We start from the raw sequence: 19,086 nt of genomic DNA, 5'->3' as shown, positions 1-19,086 counted from the left end.
TCTTGCCCACTTTCCCCCACTAATACAAATGTTTTCACATTGCTGCCAGAGTGATCTAACCTAATGGTGATTCTGATTTCCTAATACTTACAGTCCCCTAAAATAGGGGATAGGTAGTTCCCACCTGCCTCTTTAGCCTTATTTCTTGACCCTTGCCTTTCATAATTTGTGCTCTGCCATTTTAGAGCTTGTTACTCATTTTCTTGAAGTTTCTCAGATTCTTTGGTTTTCTGCTTTTGTACCTTTATTCATTCTGCATCCTTGGCGCATCCAGGGAACCTGTGCCCTCTCCAGATAGGCTGGTTGTTCTCTTCCTTGTGCTCTTGTAGCCTGTGTATGGTGGTAGGACACCTACAATACTTGACTGTGCTTGTTTATGAAGTATATGTAAATCATTAAGAATAAACTACTACATCCATTATTCTGATGGCCTTAGCATCTAGAGTAGTGCCTGGATCATAGCAGGTGTTCAGTTAGTGTTTGTTAAAATAACAGATAAGTTAATCTGACTCTTACACTTCCAATAAGCTACCAAAGCCAATGAAGGTATAAGGAAAGATTTATTTTACAATCACTGGCTCCATCTGCTTTTATGTTGAGATGTGCTGACAGAGAGAGGAACTGACGTAAATAATTACAAGCCAGCTGCCTCGGAGCCTCACCCTCAGTCATTCAGCCATTGGGCAGCTAGCCATCAGCCCAGTTCAATTGCGTAGGGTTGTAGTGGTCCACACACACACACACACACACACACACACCATATGTTTTGGAAATTTATGCTTTCATGTCAATAAACCCATTTTGCAGTCTATAAAAATTTAAGCTATCACTCCTTAATACAGAAGTGATTTTCAGATTTTTGTCAAGTCAGGATGAGTGCTGTAGTTGAGCTTGAAGAGAGCTATTAGAGCATGCTTCTTCCTACTTTTGGAATGTTGTCATCCTTTACAGATGTTAAACGTGTGTATTACTGTATGGATTTAACACAATTAGCAAAAATTTAAAAGGAGCAAGTAAATAAGATCTATTTAATACTCAGTGATACATCATGTAAACCTGAACCTGACTGGTATTCAGCATACAGCATTATATTTCTAATGATACTGAAGTTAAAAATCCTAAAATGCTTTTGTTCAAAAAAGTGTGAGACATTCTCCGTATTTTATTTCCACAGCAATGAACTGTTCAGCTGAAGAGACTGAGAATGACTGTAGCCCAGAAACACTCACTAAAAAATTGTCAGATGTATGCCAGTTACGGAGGGACATCGATGAATTAAGGACTACAATATCAGATCGCTATGCCCAGGACATGGGAGACAACTGCATTACCCAGTGATCAACTATTGGTCCCACAGCAATAATGACCCTTTGTTAAATGCTGCTGTGTTACAGTTCTTCACATTTCTTTTTAGGAGCCATAATGGAAAGTCGCAAGTGACGTATCACTTACACATAGGATTTTTTTTTTTGTGGATTTGTTTTACTGGGGGAGAAAGGGATTTGATGAGGTTTCAAAGGAGCTTATCTAATCAGGCCAAAAAACCAAATTAGTATTAGAAAAATGTGATGAAGTGTATAAGGGAAAAAAAAAAAAATCTGTCTTCTCAAACTACTGATTGTAGGACCAAGCTGTGAAGAGTGCCCTTCAGATAAAGGGGTAGGATTTCTTTTTATCTGCAGTTGTGTGTGTGTGTGTGTGTGTGTGTGTGTGTGTGTGTGTGTATTCATAAAATTATAAGGATTTCTAGGGTCAAAGCAAAGCTTCTAAGAAAGGCACACACTGTTTATTCTTGTATTTCTTTTCTTTCATGTAGAAGCTTGTGTTGTACTGTGGGGTTTTCAAGGGCTGGCTGCACAAGAGCTCCAACAGCAGGCGAGTGTTTTAACAGTAGTACAGCTGTCTTGTGAACCACCTGTCTTTCAGACAACCACTGTGCTGAGATGATGAGGTTGTGGGGTTGGGTTGATTTTAGCACTGTAGATAGGTCAGCTATTTTTCCAGAGTGATTGTGGGTTGCCTTCGAGGTATGAAATGTTATGTGATAATCTTTTTCATTAGCATTGCAATTTATATATCACAAGGCAACTTAACATAACTTGGACTAATTTTAACATGTCACTTACTATTTACAATTTTTCACTTGTATCAATGTAAACAAAGCCATAAAGAATTAATGCTAACCTTCTAAGGCCATTGTAAAAGAAGGATTAAAAAAGTCACTCTGGAACAATAGCAATAGTTTATTTATCCAATTCTCAAATGTTTACATTTTAACAGAACAGTTTTGTATGTCTTAAAGTTAAAACTACTTAAGAAAAAGTCAGCCTGTATTCTTTATATCTGAATTATCACAGACATTAAACAAAATCAAAACCAGGTGATATTTCAATTACATGTATTAGGTATGGGTAAAGTACATTAAAAACAGGGTCTTTCATACAAGACAAGGTTATTCTTCTGGAGTACAGGATATCATCATGAGATGCAACTGATTTTTAAGTAGACATAAAATTATTTAAACTTCCAAATGAGTATTTTCCTGTTTTAGTTGGAGTTTTGGAAGGACTACATATTTTAGTGCCTTCAGGGCATTTATTACATTCTTTTGAATATACTTAGTTATGGCAATCATTGTTCTTTACAAATTGGTTTGTTTTCTTGATGCAGCCAGGTCTCATGTAGGTCAAGACTAAGTAAGAGGTAGAAGGAATAAGGGGTGTGAATTCAGCAGGATAATACTATTTTGGGCAAGAAGAGATCACATGTCTGTTTTTTTTGCCAGGCTTATATACTGGTATAAAGGCTGCTCCTAGAAAAGATTTTTCTTAAATATTTTCAGCAGTGAAAACATACATGGGATAAAAACTTCAAGGAAACTACCCAGGAAGACATTCAGTTCAGAATTTGGCTAATATGCAGCGCTCAGTAAGTTATTTTGTGGTTATGTTACAACAATTGGTTATAATACATTGTAAGGACATCAAACTTTCCTTTTGTTCAGTGCCTGAGTCCTCCCTACTCTTACTTCTTAGGATCTGGGCACTAAGAAATCAGTGCATTATGTGATTCTGCATTCCAAGTACCTATCCTAATAAGGAAAAGTCACTCGTAAGAATGTGGCATTCTAATTTGTTCATTTGTTTTTTAATGTTGGTGGTTTGAAGACAATCAGGGAGTAGTAAATTTATACCAAAAATCTGATGCAAAAGAATTCTGCCTTGTAAAAATATCTGTGAAAATGGGCCTTTATATTAAGTAGATAATAGCATCTGAACAAGATAAGCCACAGTGCAGCACACAACATTTTTATGTTCTCTCTGGATAGAAACTCCAGCCCCTTACCAGAGTACCTAGTCATACCTCCACAATTTTGGAAATAAAGGCACCCTAAGGTGATAGCACTAATGTGCATAAATAATCACTGATTTGGGTCACTAGGTCCTTAATGTCTTTTAGGTTTTTAGTATATGTTTTGGAGTTTTATGGTTATTATTATTTTAAACAAACTTAAACATTTGCTTTAACTTACTGTAGATAACATTTTTTTTCTGGCTTAGGATAAAATATTTAATTTTTTAAATAAGTTTTCTAAAACTTACAGAATTTGACTTAATTCAAATGTCTTGAGGTAAAAAATATTAATTTAGAAAATTGACAAACTACTACTGGTGTATTTCAGTTCCAAAATGTCTACCTCCCCATAAATAAAAAAGGAAAATAGGATGTGATAGTGTAAGTATGTTTAAATATAACCCTGAGTTACAAAAGTACAAAAGTAATCTCTTGGAGTCTGGAGTTTGTGAAGGAACCTAGGTAATAAGTAGACAGTCTTGGAATATTTTTGGGGAAATGAAATAGTAGTATTCTAATTTGTCAGTATTTAATTTTTATTTTATTTTTCAGAAAATTCCCCTTTCCCAAGATAACCTCTTCTGTTAGAATATAATAATATCGATATCTCGATTGAAAACAAAGATTTTACTGTTAGGTCAAGTAAGATGGGCAAATAGAAACACTATAGTGTCTTATCCTAGTTTGAACTAGGATGTTCTCAGAAGTTATTATACTGATATATGTCTGAGATGAAAATTAACCTAAATTTTGAAGTTAAACCTATTTGATAATTTTCTTAGATGTGAAAACTTTTTAATTATGCTTTTGTGAGTTCAATGCTTGTCTTCTTAGGAAGTGTCTCATGCAGTATTAACATTTATTATTGGTCTTCTGGATTTTGAAGTTGAGCTTATTCGGCCTCAGTCACACTAAAGCAGGGATAAAGTAACAGTATCTCAATAAAAGACCCAGTTACCTCTGCAGATAAAAAGAACTGAATCAAAGGCACAATAGTTAGTTGTTTTTTTCATTTGATGTCTGAAGGATGACTTTAAACTGTTAGTAAATTTTCAGTGGCCTCTAATTTTAAAAGCTTAAGTAGTGACTAGGTTAAGTCATGCCTGGATTTCTTTTTAAATAAGTGTGGTACCTTTTTATATTTGAAATGGGATTCAGTATTTAATATTAACATTATTTTTAATGAAATTTATTTTGGTCATGACAGTTCACTCACTGAATTAGACTTCTTTCAGTAGCTTGTTAAAGACAATCTCAAGGGCTGCAAAGTGTTGCTAAAATGGATATTGTACATTTCTGACTTCAGTAATGAGCTTATAAATTAATCTTGTCATAGGTCAAGACATTACTAGAAATCTCTTCGAGGATATTTTTAAAGGAACTACTTTATTGGGAAAATGTTCTTTCAATATCAGTAATAATAGTTCATTGAATAACTTAGTAGCCGAGAATTTGGGACTATATTTTTACATAGCATAGTTCAGCTCAGGCACACCTTTAGTTTGGATTATTGGCATTCTCTTATGTAGATTTCTATCATTATAGATATGTAATTACAGTAATAAGCAATTCTCATAACCATGCTCACTCAGACTATATCATTTGAAACTGCCAGTAGCTATAGCTCTCAAAGCCAAAGTTAATTCATTTTGTTTCCGTTTTTGACAATTTTTAGTGTTCACAAAACAAAAATGATTTCCTATTTGGTGTAAAGAGTATAATTTCCAACTTTACCCCAAGATGCCATGGTGGTATATTACTGTATGATAATATTATACATTTAATCATGAAGAGGGAAACCTTTTGCATTTTTTTCTTACTTAAAAGAAGTACTGAGTATAGTAATGTAGTTTCAAATCAGTAAGTCATTAACAACACTATTGCAGCTGCATACAGAGAGAACCTTTTGTGCCTTTTTGCCTACAGTAAGCATTCATTTCTGTTTTATGTGAGTTATAAGAATGTTGATGATTATCGCACCTTGTTCTTCTGTAAGTAGACTTGATTAAGGATTTTTTTCTTAAGCAAGGAACAGGTTTTCATTACTAGGTTAGATACCTTAGGAAACATGAGAGGATATGTCTTTGGAGCCCAGCCTTTTCCCAGTATAGTGAGCAGGAAACTCCTTCAGAATGTAGTTATTTGTGTGCATATGTGTGTATATATATGTATAAATATTTAAATACAGAAACATAAAATTTGGCATCACATTGGTGTGATGACAAGAAGTAGTAAGGTGCTAGCGAGGTGGTCACATTAAAAGCACAGCAGAGTGTATAATCAGTCACTATGACTGGTGGTTTTTGTAAACTTGGTTCAGTTTTTGAACCACCCAGAATACCTCATGTGTAAATACAGAGTGGTCATGACTTAATTGAAATACAGTTATTGTAAAAAGAATGTGAAGCCACTGGTTGGCTTATGCCTTCTGATCTATCATTCTTGCCTCTTTTTTTGTAAAGGGGTTATTTTTTTGTTTTTGTTTTTTAATAGGGTTTACAGCTAGAATTTTGAATGCCAAAGTTCTATTTATTAAATTAAAAAAAGTTTTCAATGTTAATGGCTAAGTATTTTTCCACTGGACCATTGTTTGTGATGTTGGAATTTGTATTTACAGAGAAATAAATTTTTTATAAAAAGATATATATGTCTTTGGGAGTGCCTAATGTTAATATAAGAATGTATTCGAAATTTCAGACTCCACTGAATTCTCAATGACTTGACTTTTAGGTAAAAGCTTTCTATGAACACACAAGAGAATCTTTGACTAGAACATGGAAACTTCTGCTTTTAGTCTGTCTTACAATTTCTTTTTAGTTACTGAAAAGCTTTTTCTCAGGGTCTTCCCATGAAGGGCACTGAGATTTTCTGATGACAGGTGCCATAAATACAAAGGCATGCCTGTATTTATTTTAGCTAATAGTGCTGTGTCCCCCTTTTCAATTTTTAAAAATCCCTATTTAAATCAAGAACTTTCTTTCTACTTTTCCAACAGACAGCATTGGTTTCAGTTTTTCATATTGCTGGAAGGTTGGACTGGCAAGTTAAATCTTAATTATTTTCCCCCTTTTAATTAGAGGTTGAAACCTTACTGAAACATACACAAATACAACCTTGTTAAAAAGTTACTCCGCAGGGGCCTTGACATCTAAGCTTTTATGGTTTGCTAGCCTGGGCCCAGAGATGCCCTGTGGATGGCACCCTTGGTCCTTGTTCTCACACATATGGGCGGTAGCCTCAATGTCTCTGGGAAGTTGGTTAATATTTGGATTAGCAGTATCTTTTTGCAGTCCAACTAACTTGGCATTGCTCTGTCGGTCTTTTCTGAGGCATCTAATTCAGTTAACAGGAGGACCACTTTGGAAATCATGCATCACGAACCATTGGTTGCAAGCGAATGTCTTACAAATAAAAACAGAGTGGACAAAATCCTAGAACATTTCTAAGGTGATTAGTAAAGAGGTCTCTCCTTCAGAAAGAAAGATATTATTTTTGATCTGGTTAAAGTATTTTGATGGGGGGGAGTCAACAAAGAGCTTTTGATATTGTACATCCCAGTGATTTTGCCAATGGTTTGAGCTTCTCTATGCCAACTTCCCCTAATCAAACAGAACCATTCTGTGTGGAAACGCAGAGGACTCTGTGTAAAAGAGGTGTGAGATACATGGTAGTAATGGCACAAAATGGTGGGGTGTGGATCTAGCAGAGCAAACATCCTTTAAAAAGGAACAAAATCTTAACTTAGAAAATGAGTGCTGTTGCATCTAACTTTGAGTGCATATATTATGCACAAGTCTGGAGAATAATTTAAACAGAAATAGTTTATACAGCTGGCATCCCTTCTAAACAAGAAAGCAAGGTAATTTAATTTATATCTTGTATTCCTACACTGATCATTTAGTCATAAAACAAGTGGTTAAACTTGTTTAATCGCCTGATTTAAAAATAATGCACAGCCATTGCCTTCTGTATCATCATCAACATCATCATCATCATTCTTATTAACATTTGAACACATGCTAGCCAAGTGTAAGGACCTTGCATAAATCATCTCATTTATTTCTCTTTATAATATCCTATGAAGTAGGTGCTTTTATTATCCCCACTTAAGGCCAAAAGATTGAGCCATAGAAAGGTTTAATATCTTGAACAAGTTAGAACAGCTTGTAACAGAGCCACAATAAGAACCAGGCCTCTTTAACTCCATAACCTGACTCTAAACCACTCGCTAGATTTCTGTTGCATATTAGTACTCAAAATTAAACAACTCCTTCCAAAAGCTGCTTCCTTGTTGAGCTGCTACATTTCCATAAGTTACACCTTTATTCCAAGAATCATTTGTGGTGATTTCTTCCCTATATACCCATCCATATTAGTTTCCTATTCCTTCTGTAACAAATTTCCACAAACTTACTAGTTTATTGAAACATAATTTATTAACTTACAGTTCTGGAGGTCAGAACTCCAAAAGGGTTCTCACTGGGCTGAAATCCAGGTGTTGACAGGGCTGTGTTCCTTTCTGTAGACTCTGTGGGAGAATCTATTTTCTTTGCTTTTTCTGTAGGGGGGGCTTCTAAGGCTTATTACATTCCTTTGTTATGGCCCCATTCTTCTCTTTTCAAAGCCAGCAATGTCAGGCCAAGCCCCTTTCACACTGCCATCTATTTGGTTCTCCTCTGCTGCCCTCTTCCCCGTTTAAGAAACCCTGAGATTTGATTTGGCCTTCCCAGATAATCCAGGATAATCTCCCTATTTTAGGGTCACAGTTGATTAGCGATCTTAATTCTGCTTGCACCTTTAATTCTTCTTTGACATGTAATTGGACATGTAATTTCATAGGTGCCAGGGAATATGATTTAGACATCTTTATGAGGGCTTCTATTATACCTTCCACACCGTCTCCTAAACAAATCAATTGTCAAATCCTTAAGGTTCTGTTTTTCCATTCTTTCACATTTGTTTTGGGTCCTTCATTTCCGTTAACCTTGTTCTGTTTAGTCTCAAACTACTATAAAACAGATGTCAGATACTTGAGCTTTAAAAATTGGAACCTCCAAAGTCTCCTTTTAAGCTATATCATTAATGATTCAGGTATTTGCTTAATCCAAGAAAACACATGTAAGACCCTTGGTTTAACTTCTGAAAAAAAGCAAAACAAGTATTGTCTTTTTGGAGAATTTCTGAATTTTTAGAGCATTAATATTTGTCAATATCTTATAAATGTGCCACAGTCTGGCTTTTTCTGATTCTTATGATTAGATTGAGGTCAGATATTTTTGGCAAAAATGCTACTTGGGTGATGTGTATTTTTCATCACAGTTGGAAGTTCATGATGTACCATTATTAGTGATGCTAAATTAGATCATGTGGTTGTGCTAAATAATCATCTTCAGTTTTAAGAGTCAAATGGAGGACAGGTGGCAAGGCTTAGTACATATAAAGTAGAGAGTTAACAGGGTGCCTGGGTTGCTCAGTTAGTTAAGTGTCTGACTTTTGATTTCAGCTCAGGTCATGATCTCAGGGTTATAGGATTGAGCCCCACATTAGGCTCAACTATATGTAATGATGTACTTCTGTTATTAATAGAAGATACTATATGATTAAATTTATATAAAGTGTTAGATCGTGCAAAACTCATCTATGAGATAGTGACTAGAAGAGGCACTGGGCTTCTGGGGCTGCTCTCTTTTTTGATCTGGGTGATATTTACACAGATGTGCTCACTTTGTGAAAATTCATTAAGTGTACCCTTAATAATTCCTGTGCTTTTCTATGTGTGTGTATAATTAAAAAGTTTACACTAAAAAAGGAGCAAGGAACTTTGAGAAAAATCAAGAAGTTTTGGAAGGGAAAAATATGATAATTAAAGATTAAATGGAACAATTAAATAGCATATTAGATACAGACAAAAAGAGAATTTGTAAACTGGAACATAGTCAAGAAGAAATCATCCAGAAAAGTAGGTTGAAAATATGAAGGATATAATGACATGGTTTAATAAAAAATTTAATTGGAACTTCAAAAGGAGAAGATTGAGAAAATGGAGAATATGAAATTTTTTTTAAGATTTTATTTATTTTAGAGAGAGCATGAGCAGGGGGTGGTGGGGGTGGGGAGGATGCAGAGTGAGAGAGAGTCTCAAGCAAGACTCTGTGCTGAGCACAGAGCCCAATGTGGGGCTTGAGATCGTGGCCTGAGCCAAAATCAAGAGTCAGACTCAACTGACTGAGCCACCCAGGTGCCCCAAGAATATGAAATATTTAAAGAGGTCATATTTATTTACCTAGATGGTAAATTTTTCAGGATGGTGCATTATATTATTTTTTGTATATTGAACCATCCTTGCCTTTCAGGAACAAATCCTACTTGGTCATGGGGTATAATCCTTCCCCCCTCCCCCCAGTAGTAGTAGTTTTGTAGTATAATGTTCCTAGGAGTGGTTTTGCTTATATTGTCCCTGTTTAGGTTTGTTCTTGTGTTGTTTTGTTTTGGTTTTTTAATTTTATTTTTTGAGAGAGAGAGCAAGAGTGAAAGAGATCACAGAGGGAGAAGCAGACTCACTACTAAGCAGAGAGCCTGATGCAGGGCTCCATCCCAGGACTCCTGTGAGATCATGACGTGAGCTGGAGGCAGATGCTTAACCAACTAAGCCACCCAGGCATCCTCTCCCTGTTTCGGTTTGATAGGTTCTTTGAATCTGTGAGTTGATATATTTCATTTTGGAAAATTCTCAGCTTATTATTCCTTTACATATTATTTCTGCCTCATTTTCTCTCTTCTCTCCATTTACGAACTCAATTATGTGTATCTTTTATCCCCTGTGTTTCTTATGTTCTTTACTAATCTTTTGTTTCTCTTCTTTCTGAAAGTTCTGGTATATCTTTCAGTTCAATATTTCTGCTTTTAACTATTTTACCTGTGAAATCCATCCATTAAGTTCTCAATATCTGGTATTATATTTCTCAGTTCTAGGATTTCCATTTGGTCCTTCCTTAGAATTTTCAGTTTTCTGCTAACACTCTCAAGAGCATATTAAGTATAACTATTTTAAAGCCCATTATTTGTATCTTCAGTTGGTTTATTTCTACCATCTAGTATTTCTCTTTATTTTTATAGTCTTATTTCTTCATATGCCTGATTATTTTTATTAAGAGCTGAATATTTTATATAAAAAATACAGACATAATTTGAGGCTCTTGATGATGTTATATTTCTTCAGACAAGATTTAAATTAGCTTCTGGAGGGCTAGGGGCACTAATCACCTTAACTCAGGGATTCAGATGATTTAGAGCAAGAGTTTGAGCCCCTGGGAGAGCCACTCTTCATCTGGCTCACCTAGCAGAACCACAACCCAAAGCCAAGGGCTCTTTACCAGGGCCTTTCTTCCTATGAGGACTATAGTTTCCAATTTTACCTGTAGCCCAGGAATTAGTGAATTATGAACCACAGGCCAAATCTAGCCTACCACCTGGTTTTGTAAAAAAAGTTTTATTGGAACACACTTATGCCCATTCATTTATATATTGCCTAAGGCTACTTCTATGCAGCAATGACAAAGTTGAGTAGTTGTTAGACACAAATGGCCCCAAAAGCCAAAATTATTTTTTATATGGCTCTCTATAGGAAATTTTGCTGACCCCTGTCCGAGGTCCATAAGTGTGAGGAAAGCTCTGTCTAGCTTCCTAGCAATCTCCTCTGGAAATGGCAGGTAGCCCTAAAGGAAAAATAGCCCCAAAGTCTACGGTGACCTCTCACAGCTTCTTCCTTCTACTGGCTCATGGGCCTATGATTTTTTTTAACTGCATCATTAGCTCTCTGGTGTCTTCAAGTAGATTTTTTTTTTTTTCAGCATTTCCTAGTTGTTCACTCTGTGGGAGGGTGGATCTGAATTTCATGAATTGTGAGGAAGCAGAAATCTTTGTTTCTTGTTAAGACATTTGTACAGCTGGTTTTAAAACAAATTCAGCCCGACAGTGGGTATATTCTGCCACCCCCTTTTGTTGGTTAAAGTGTTGTTTTCCAGGGATAGTGTCCTTTGGTACCTTTGATCTCTTCTAGTTGTTTGCTACAGTGATTATGGTGCAGTTGTTCTAGTTCTAGTTATTCTGGTTCTTATAAGAACTGCTGTCACTGTACAAAATGAGTCCCTTTCTAGACTATTTCATAATATATTTACTTCACTAAAGTTTTCCCCTTCTAATCAATCCTGCATATCTGCTTCTGAATAACCTTCAAAATGGCTCAAAAACCTTCAATTATTCCCCATTGTCTACTAAAGAAGTTCTTAACCTGACATTCAGTGTTCTTTTTGTTCTCTTTTTCCTTATCCTATTTTTAAAGCTTTTCCCTCCTGCTAATGTAGTGTACATACTTTGGTCAAAATAGACACTCAGCTCTGCTTAATAAATACCAAATTATTCCCATCCAACTTAATGCTTCTTTCTCCTTTAGATTGAACTTCTTCCCAGTTCTACTTTTCAAAATTCAATTCAAATGGAATTATGTCTGACCACCTCTTTCTTATTCTTGTATGCCTCACAGTGGCATGGACCTAGTGCACAATCAATAAACATATGTTTTTTGCTGGAACTAAGAGTTGGGTTCTACAATATTTGCTTTGACTAACTTTTCTTTTGAAACATTTCAGCTGGAGAAGCAAAGATAAACTTTTTAATTGGGGAGTACTATCTTTTATTTTTTTCTACAGGTATTTGAATTATTAAAGTAATTGGGAAAATTAGTGAATTATTTATATCATTAAATTGGCTAGATGATAATCATTAAATAAAGGCTGTTATCAGATATGGTACTGAAAATTTTCTTTTTTTTAAATTTAATTAATATATAGTGTATTATTAGTTTCAGAGGTAGAGTTCAGTGATTCATCAGTCTTATATAACACCCAGTGCTCATGACATCAGGTGCCCTCCCTAATGTCCATCACCCAGTTACCCCATCCCCTTACCCCTCCCCTCCAACAACCTCCAGTTTGTTTCCTATAGTTAAGAGTCTCTTATGGTTTATCTCCCTCTCTGATTTCATCTTGTTTTATTTTTCCCTCCCCTCCCCTATGACCTCTTTTTTGTTTCATGAATTCCACATATGAGTGAAATCATATGATAATTGTCTTTCTCTGATTGAATTACTTTGCTTAGGTGGTATTGACAAATCTCTTAAAACTTTTAAACTGTTGGTAACAGTTGAATAATTTGAATCCACTAATTCCTATTTTAATTCGAGTAACAAGGTAAACCATGTAACCGGTATCTAATGAAATGTGATGAAAAATAACTAAATTCTATTTGTATCTTGAACAGTTGCCTTCAATAGTTAAGTCATGTTGGCAAATGGCAGGCAGTGTAGAAAACAATAACTAAAAAGGTTAGGTACTCCTGGGGCAGAGCTAGAAAAAGTGCCTAGAATAAATATTGTGAAGAATGAAGAGTGGTGTAATGTAAAGCTGAACCATGAGGTGAACATCAAGGATTGGTGAATGCTCCTGTTGGGATAGAAAGTGTCTTTATCTGGCTTTTGAGTTCAGAATGAAAGTAATAGTACCTTTTATGTGCAAATGGAAAAGGAAGCAGTGAAATGTGTGAGGATTTAAGACTCAGTGCTGATATTTGCCCATCAATGAGTCTAAGCAGGAGCAGACAAAAAGAATGGTGCTGGCGAAAAAAGAATGAAACAAAATCCTTCCATAGTATTCAGAAGGCCAAATTACGATAGGAAGAATGCTTTTATTTAATGTGATTGAAGAGATGTTGGGAGAATTGCTTATGACAAAGAACCTGCCAATATTTCACAACTAGTGATTCACACTTTTGTGTCAGACATTTTATTCACCAATTCTTTTTTTATAGGTTTTGTTTTTAGAGCACTTACAGGTTTATAGGAAAATTGCATAGAAAGCATACCTAGTCTCCCTCCACCTGTATGCAGTTTCCCCTATTATTAACATTTTGCATTAGTATGGTACATCTCTTATAATTGATTAACTAATATTGATACATTATTATTAGTCGAAGACTATAGTTTACATTAGGGCTCACCTTTGAACAGCTTTGTGGGTTTTGACAAATATATGGTGTCATGTATCTACCATTGCAGTATTTTACAAAACAGTTTGCCTTAAAAATCTTCGGTGCTCTACCTATTCTTCCCTTCCCCCAAATCCCTGGCAACAACTGATTTTTTTTTTTTTTTTGCTGTCTTTATAGTATTGCCTTTCCCAAAATGCCATATAGTTGGAATCATACTGTATGTAACATTTTCAGATTGGCTTCTGTCACTTAGCAATATGCATATATGATTCCTCCATATCTTTTCACAGCTTGATAGCTTATTTCTTCCTATCATTGACTATTCCATTGTATGGATGTACCAATTTTATCCAATCACTTATTGAAGAACAAACAATTGGTTGTTTCCAGGTTTTCACAGTTAGGAATAAAGCTGCTATAAACATTCATGTGCAGGTTTTTTGTGTGGACAAAAGTTTCAACTCCTTGGGATATATACCTAGGAGTGCAATTGCAGGAGCATATGGTAAGACCATGTTTAGCTCTATAAAACACTGCCAAACTGTTTTTCAAAGTGACTTACTATTTTGCTTTCCTACCTACTGCTCTACATCCTTGTCAGCATTGTTATTAACAGTGTTTTGAATCTTAAGCAGTCTAATAGGTATGTCGTGTCATCTCATTGTTTTAATTTGTACTTTCCTAATGATATATGATGTTGAACATCTTTTCATATGATTATTTGCCATCTGTATATCTTCTTTGGTGAGGTATCTGTTCAGATCCTTTACCTATTTTTTAATTGGGTTGTTTGGTTTGTTCTTCCTGAGTTTTAAAGAGTTCTTTGTATATTTTGGATACAAGTCTTTTATCAGATATATGTTTGGCAGACATTTTCTCCCTGGCCATGGCTTATCTTTTCATTCTCCTAACAGTGTCTTCCTCAAAACAGAAGTGTTTAATTATGATGAAGTCCAACTTTTCAACTTTTCTTTAATGGATTATATTTTTGATGGGGTTCTCTAAAAAAAGTCATTACCAAACCCAAGGTCATGTAGATCTTTTATGTTATCTTCTAGGAATTTTATAGTTTTGTATTTTACATTTAGGTCCGTGATCCATTAGGGGTTAATTTTTTGAAAGCTTTTTAAGGTCTCTATCTTGATTCATTTTTTTTTGCATGTGGATGTCCCATGATTCCAGCACCATTTGTTGAAACGACTGTCCTTTTCCATTAAAGTGCCTTTGCTGTTTGTCAAAGATCAATTGACTATGTATATGTGGATTGTGATTCTCTTTTAAAATAACATTCCTCCTGAGAAGGAAAGCATGTTGAAAGTTATGAATATTTTATTTTATTTATTTTTTATCTTTTTAACTTTATTTAAATTCAATTAACATATAGTGTATTATTAGTTTCAGAGGTAGAGTTTAGTGATTAATCAGTTGAATATAACACCCAGTACTCATTATATCCAATGCCCTCCTTAATGCCCATCACCCAGTAACGCCATCCCCCCACCAACCTCCCCTCCAACAACCTTCAATTTGTTTCCTATAGTTAAGAGTCTCTTATGGTTTATCTCTCTCTCTGATTTCATCTTATTTTATTTTTCCCTCCCTCCCCCTATGATCCTCTGTTTTGTTTCTTAAATTCCACTTATGAGTGAAATCATATGATACTTGTCTTTCTCTGATTGACTTATCTCACTTAGCATAATACCCTCTAGTTCTAACCGTGTCATTACAAATGGTAAGATTCCATTTTTTTGATTGGTGAGTAATATTCCATTGTGTGTGTATGTGTGTGTGTATTTGTGTGTGTGTGTTGTGTATGTGTGTGTATATGTGACACACAACATCTATACATAGACACACAACATCTTTATTATCTAACTGCTGAAGGACATCTGGGCTCTTTCCATAGTTTGGCTATTGTGGACATTGCTGCTATAAACATTGGGGTGCAGGTGCCCCTTCAAATCACTATGTTTGTATTCTTTGCGTAGATACCTAATCGTACAATTGCTGGGTCATAGGGTACTTCTATTTTTAACTTTTTGAGGAAACTCCATACTGTTTTCCAGAGTGGCTACACCAGCTTGCATTCCCATAGCAGTGTAAAAGGGTCCCCCTTTCTCTGTATCCTTGCCAACATCCGTTGTTTCTGAAAGTTATTAATATTTAAGCATGAAAAAGTTATTCAAAGTCTTCTATTGACAGCAGAGACTAGATTAGAGAATATTGGCTGTTGAGGTAGTCATGAGTGATTGGCAGCTAAAATATACCGAAGTCATATTCTCCAATGTATTCTTAATTTTGCTTGGAACCTGAGTGTGTAGGAGTGAGGAGATTACCTGCGGCCAGAATTTTGGTCCGGCTGGGTCTCCCTCCCCTATATAAAGGATTGGATTGGAGAATATATTCCCTTCCCTGCTCCTTCTTCACTTATTCTCTGACATGTATTGTGAAGTTGTTATTCAACTGTTGTAGCTATTGCATTGTCATCATTTTTAGAATTACATTGCTGTCAGTCTTAGCTTTGATGTGATAATTCACAAAGCAAGCCAAATGAATTCATATTTTCTATGGCTATATCCCAGTTTTTCCTTAGCCCTGGAGCAGAGTTGGTCTGAAAATTTTCCAGGCAGAAGTCATCAAAAATGAGAATACTATGGAAGAACAGTGCACTTAATAGCCTTGAAGTGGCAGTCCATCTATGCAGGAATTAATGCTTTCATACAAGAGTACTATTCCAGAAATATGTAACAGAATATATAAATTCACTTAAATTTAATCTAATGGCAAGATTCAATTTTCAGTAAAAATTGAAGGCTTCTTTTCAACCTGAAAATGGTGGAGTCTTTTGTTTCATAAATCTGTTAAAGGATAATTTTCAAAAAAGTAGCATGACTCATACAAATATAAAGTGAACATGCATCAAAGATTTAATGTAACTCAGTAATTAAGTAAGGGAGCCAGAGAAGCTGTTCTAACTAATTCAAAAGAGAATCCAAATAACAAACATATTTATAAATCAGGAGTATTGAATTTGCAAAACGTTTTCCCATCATGAGGAAGGGAAGTCAATTGAACCTTCACTAGTCAGAATTTATTGCATATTGGTAGACAAGAATTGCCAATAGACAATTATTTTTCCTTATTATCAGTTATCTACAACTTACAAGAATTGTAAATAGCTCCAAAGGCAATAACAGGCTTACTTCAGATAACCTAGAATGTACTCTAAACAATGCATAGTTTTCTGTTGAAGGGACTCAGTAACCATTTTTGTTTATTCCAAGTTTCCTTACAAATTTTTCTATGCTTCTGTTTTTCTTTGGCTTATGGGACATTTGTATCACTTCAAAGATTATTGAGGCTGCAGGTACAGGCAATATTTATAAATTCTTCCTGAGCCCAATCCAGACAATGAGATGTTTGTTTCATCACTAGGCTACCTTAGGTAAAACAACATAGGACTGAAACAGGGATAGATTTGTAAAATACAGCTGGAAATATGTTGTATTAAAATATGTTTATTCAGAAAAATATTTTCACTTGGCTCTCTTTCTTTTCCTCCTCCTTCTTGAAGCACATTTCCTTTATTTTTCTCCCCTTATTATTGATTGTATAGTTTTTTTAATCATTTTATTTTTTTCATCATGATACGTGTACTCTAATCCCCATCTATTTCCCCAGCCGCCCCCCACCCCCTCTCCACCGGTAACCATCAATTTGTTCTCTATAGTGAAGAGTCTGTTTCTTGGTTTGCCTCTCTTTTTTTTTCTTTCCTTTGTTTGTTTTGTGTCTTAAGCTCCACATAGGAGTGAAATGATATGGTATTTGTCTTTCTCCGACTTATTTCACTTAACATAATACTCTCTTGCTCTATCCACGTTGTTGCAAATGGCAAGGTTTCATTCTTTTTTACAGCTGAATAAAATTTCATTGTGTATATTATACACCATCTCTTCTTTATCCATTCATGTATCATCGGACACTTGGGCTGCTTCCATAGTTTGGCTGTTGTAAATATTGCTGCAGTAAACATAAAGGTACATGTATTCCTTTGAATTAGTGTTTTTGTATTTTGGGGTTAAATGCCCAGTAGTGTGATTACTGGGTGGTAAGATAGTTCTATTTTTAACTTTTTGAGGAACCTCCATACTGTTTTCCACGACTGCACCAGTTTGCATTCCCACCAACAGTGCACAAGGGTTCCTTTTCCTCCACATCCTCCCCAACACTTGTTGTTTCTTGTGTTTTTGATTTTAGCCATTCTGACCTGGGTGAGGTGATATCTCATTGTTAGTTTTGATTTGCATTTCCCCGGTGATGAGTGATACTGAGCATCTTTTCACGTGTCTTTTGGCCATCTGTGTGTCTTCTTTGGAGAAATGTCTGTTCATGCCTTCTGCCCATTTTTAAATTGGATTATTTGTTTTTTGGGTATTGAGTTATATTAGTTCTTTATATATTTTGCACACTATCCCTTTATTGGATATGCCATTTACAAATATCTTCTCCCATTTGGTAGGTTGCTTTTAGTTTTATTGCTTGTTTCCTTCACTGTGCAGAAGCTTTTTATTTTGACGTAGTCCCAATAGTTTATTTTTGCTTTTATTTACCTTGCCTCAGGGGCCATAGCTGGAAAAAACTGCTATGGCCAGTGTCAGAGAAATTGCTGCCGATGCTCTCTTCTAGGATTTTTATGGATTCAGGTCTCGTATTTAGGTCTTTAATTTTGAGCTCATTTTTGTGTATGGCGGAAGAAAGAAGTCCAGTTTCATTCTTTTGCATGTAGCTGTTCAGTTTTCCCAACACTATTTGTTGAAGAGACTGTCTTTTATCCATTGTGTATTCATTCCTCCTTTGTTGAAGATTCATTGACTATATAAATGTGGCTTTATTTCTGGGTTTTCTGTTCTATTCCATTGATCTGTGTGTCTATTTTTGACAGTACAGTTTTGTAGCTTCTGACCCACTTTATTTTTTTAGCTTATATAACTGATAACTTAGGCAATGAGTGTGTGAGAGCTCTCTTTGATGAGGCAATACTTTCTATTATTAATATATTAATTAGTATTTGTTTTTTCCTCATTCTTCATACAGGTCTAAATGTTTAGAGAGGGTATCCCCTAAAGGATCCTGCAAAAATGGGTCCCTGGATATCCCTCCCTCTTATTCTGGTTTACATATTCTTTAATGAGTTTTCATTCCAATGCTTTAAATGGGACTTTGGGAAGTTTGTTTCAAAGGACTGAAGGCCTGTGGTGCCCTGTCAGCACCAGAGCTGGGTAGGCTCTTAAGGGTAAATGGAATCTTCCTAGAAGCTATAGAACTCCCTTTCTCTCCGGAGCAGGGGCTTTCATACAAACAGGAGCTACAACTTCCCCCTGCCTCCAACCACATAGAAGGAATGGACACCTGAACTTCTGCAGTGTGCCCTCACTGATAGGGCTTGCCTAGGCTTGCCCTTCTCTCAGATCAGAAGATCCATGGAGTTCGGAGTCATCCCGATGTTTGCACTTACTGTGCTGCACATGGGTCTCCTGAATATTTTTTCCATGGAGTGGGATGCTCAAACTCACAGCTGTAATGTCTAGTGCAGTCGGCACACAGATAAAGTTTGCTAAGCTTTATTCAGAACATCATCAACAAACATCCATGCTCCTAATCACTGCATAGAACTTGGTTGAGGGAATA

At 35.5% G+C, this 19,086-nt stretch overlaps 1 protein-coding gene across 5 annotated transcripts in view; it reads left to right on the top strand.

Annotated features, from left to right (window-relative positions):
• CEP85L (centrosomal protein 85 like) overlaps positions 1–5,995 on the top strand; it is a 218,189-nt gene extending 212,194 nt beyond the window's left edge. For all 5 annotated transcript variants that reach the window (XM_073893851.1, XM_073893849.1, XM_025864817.2 and 2 more), the window contains one exon: positions 1,175–5,995. In XM_073893851.1, coding sequence (XP_073749952.1) covers positions 1,175–1,338 — 164 coding nt within the window. In that variant the 3' untranslated portion in view covers positions 1,339–5,995. The remainder of the gene's footprint in view (positions 1–1,174) is intronic.
• Positions 5,996–19,086: the final 13,091 nt, after the last annotated feature.

This window comes from Callorhinus ursinus, unplaced genomic scaffold (assembly GCF_003265705.2).
Source record: "Callorhinus ursinus isolate GAN/ISIS: 27379988/994484 unplaced genomic scaffold, GSC_fseal_2.0 scaffold6, whole genome shotgun sequence".
NCBI lineage: Eukaryota > Metazoa > Chordata > Mammalia > Carnivora > Otariidae > Callorhinus > Callorhinus ursinus.
The sequence above is the reverse complement of the archived record's forward strand: the minus strand, read 5'-3'. Positions and strand labels throughout refer to the sequence as shown.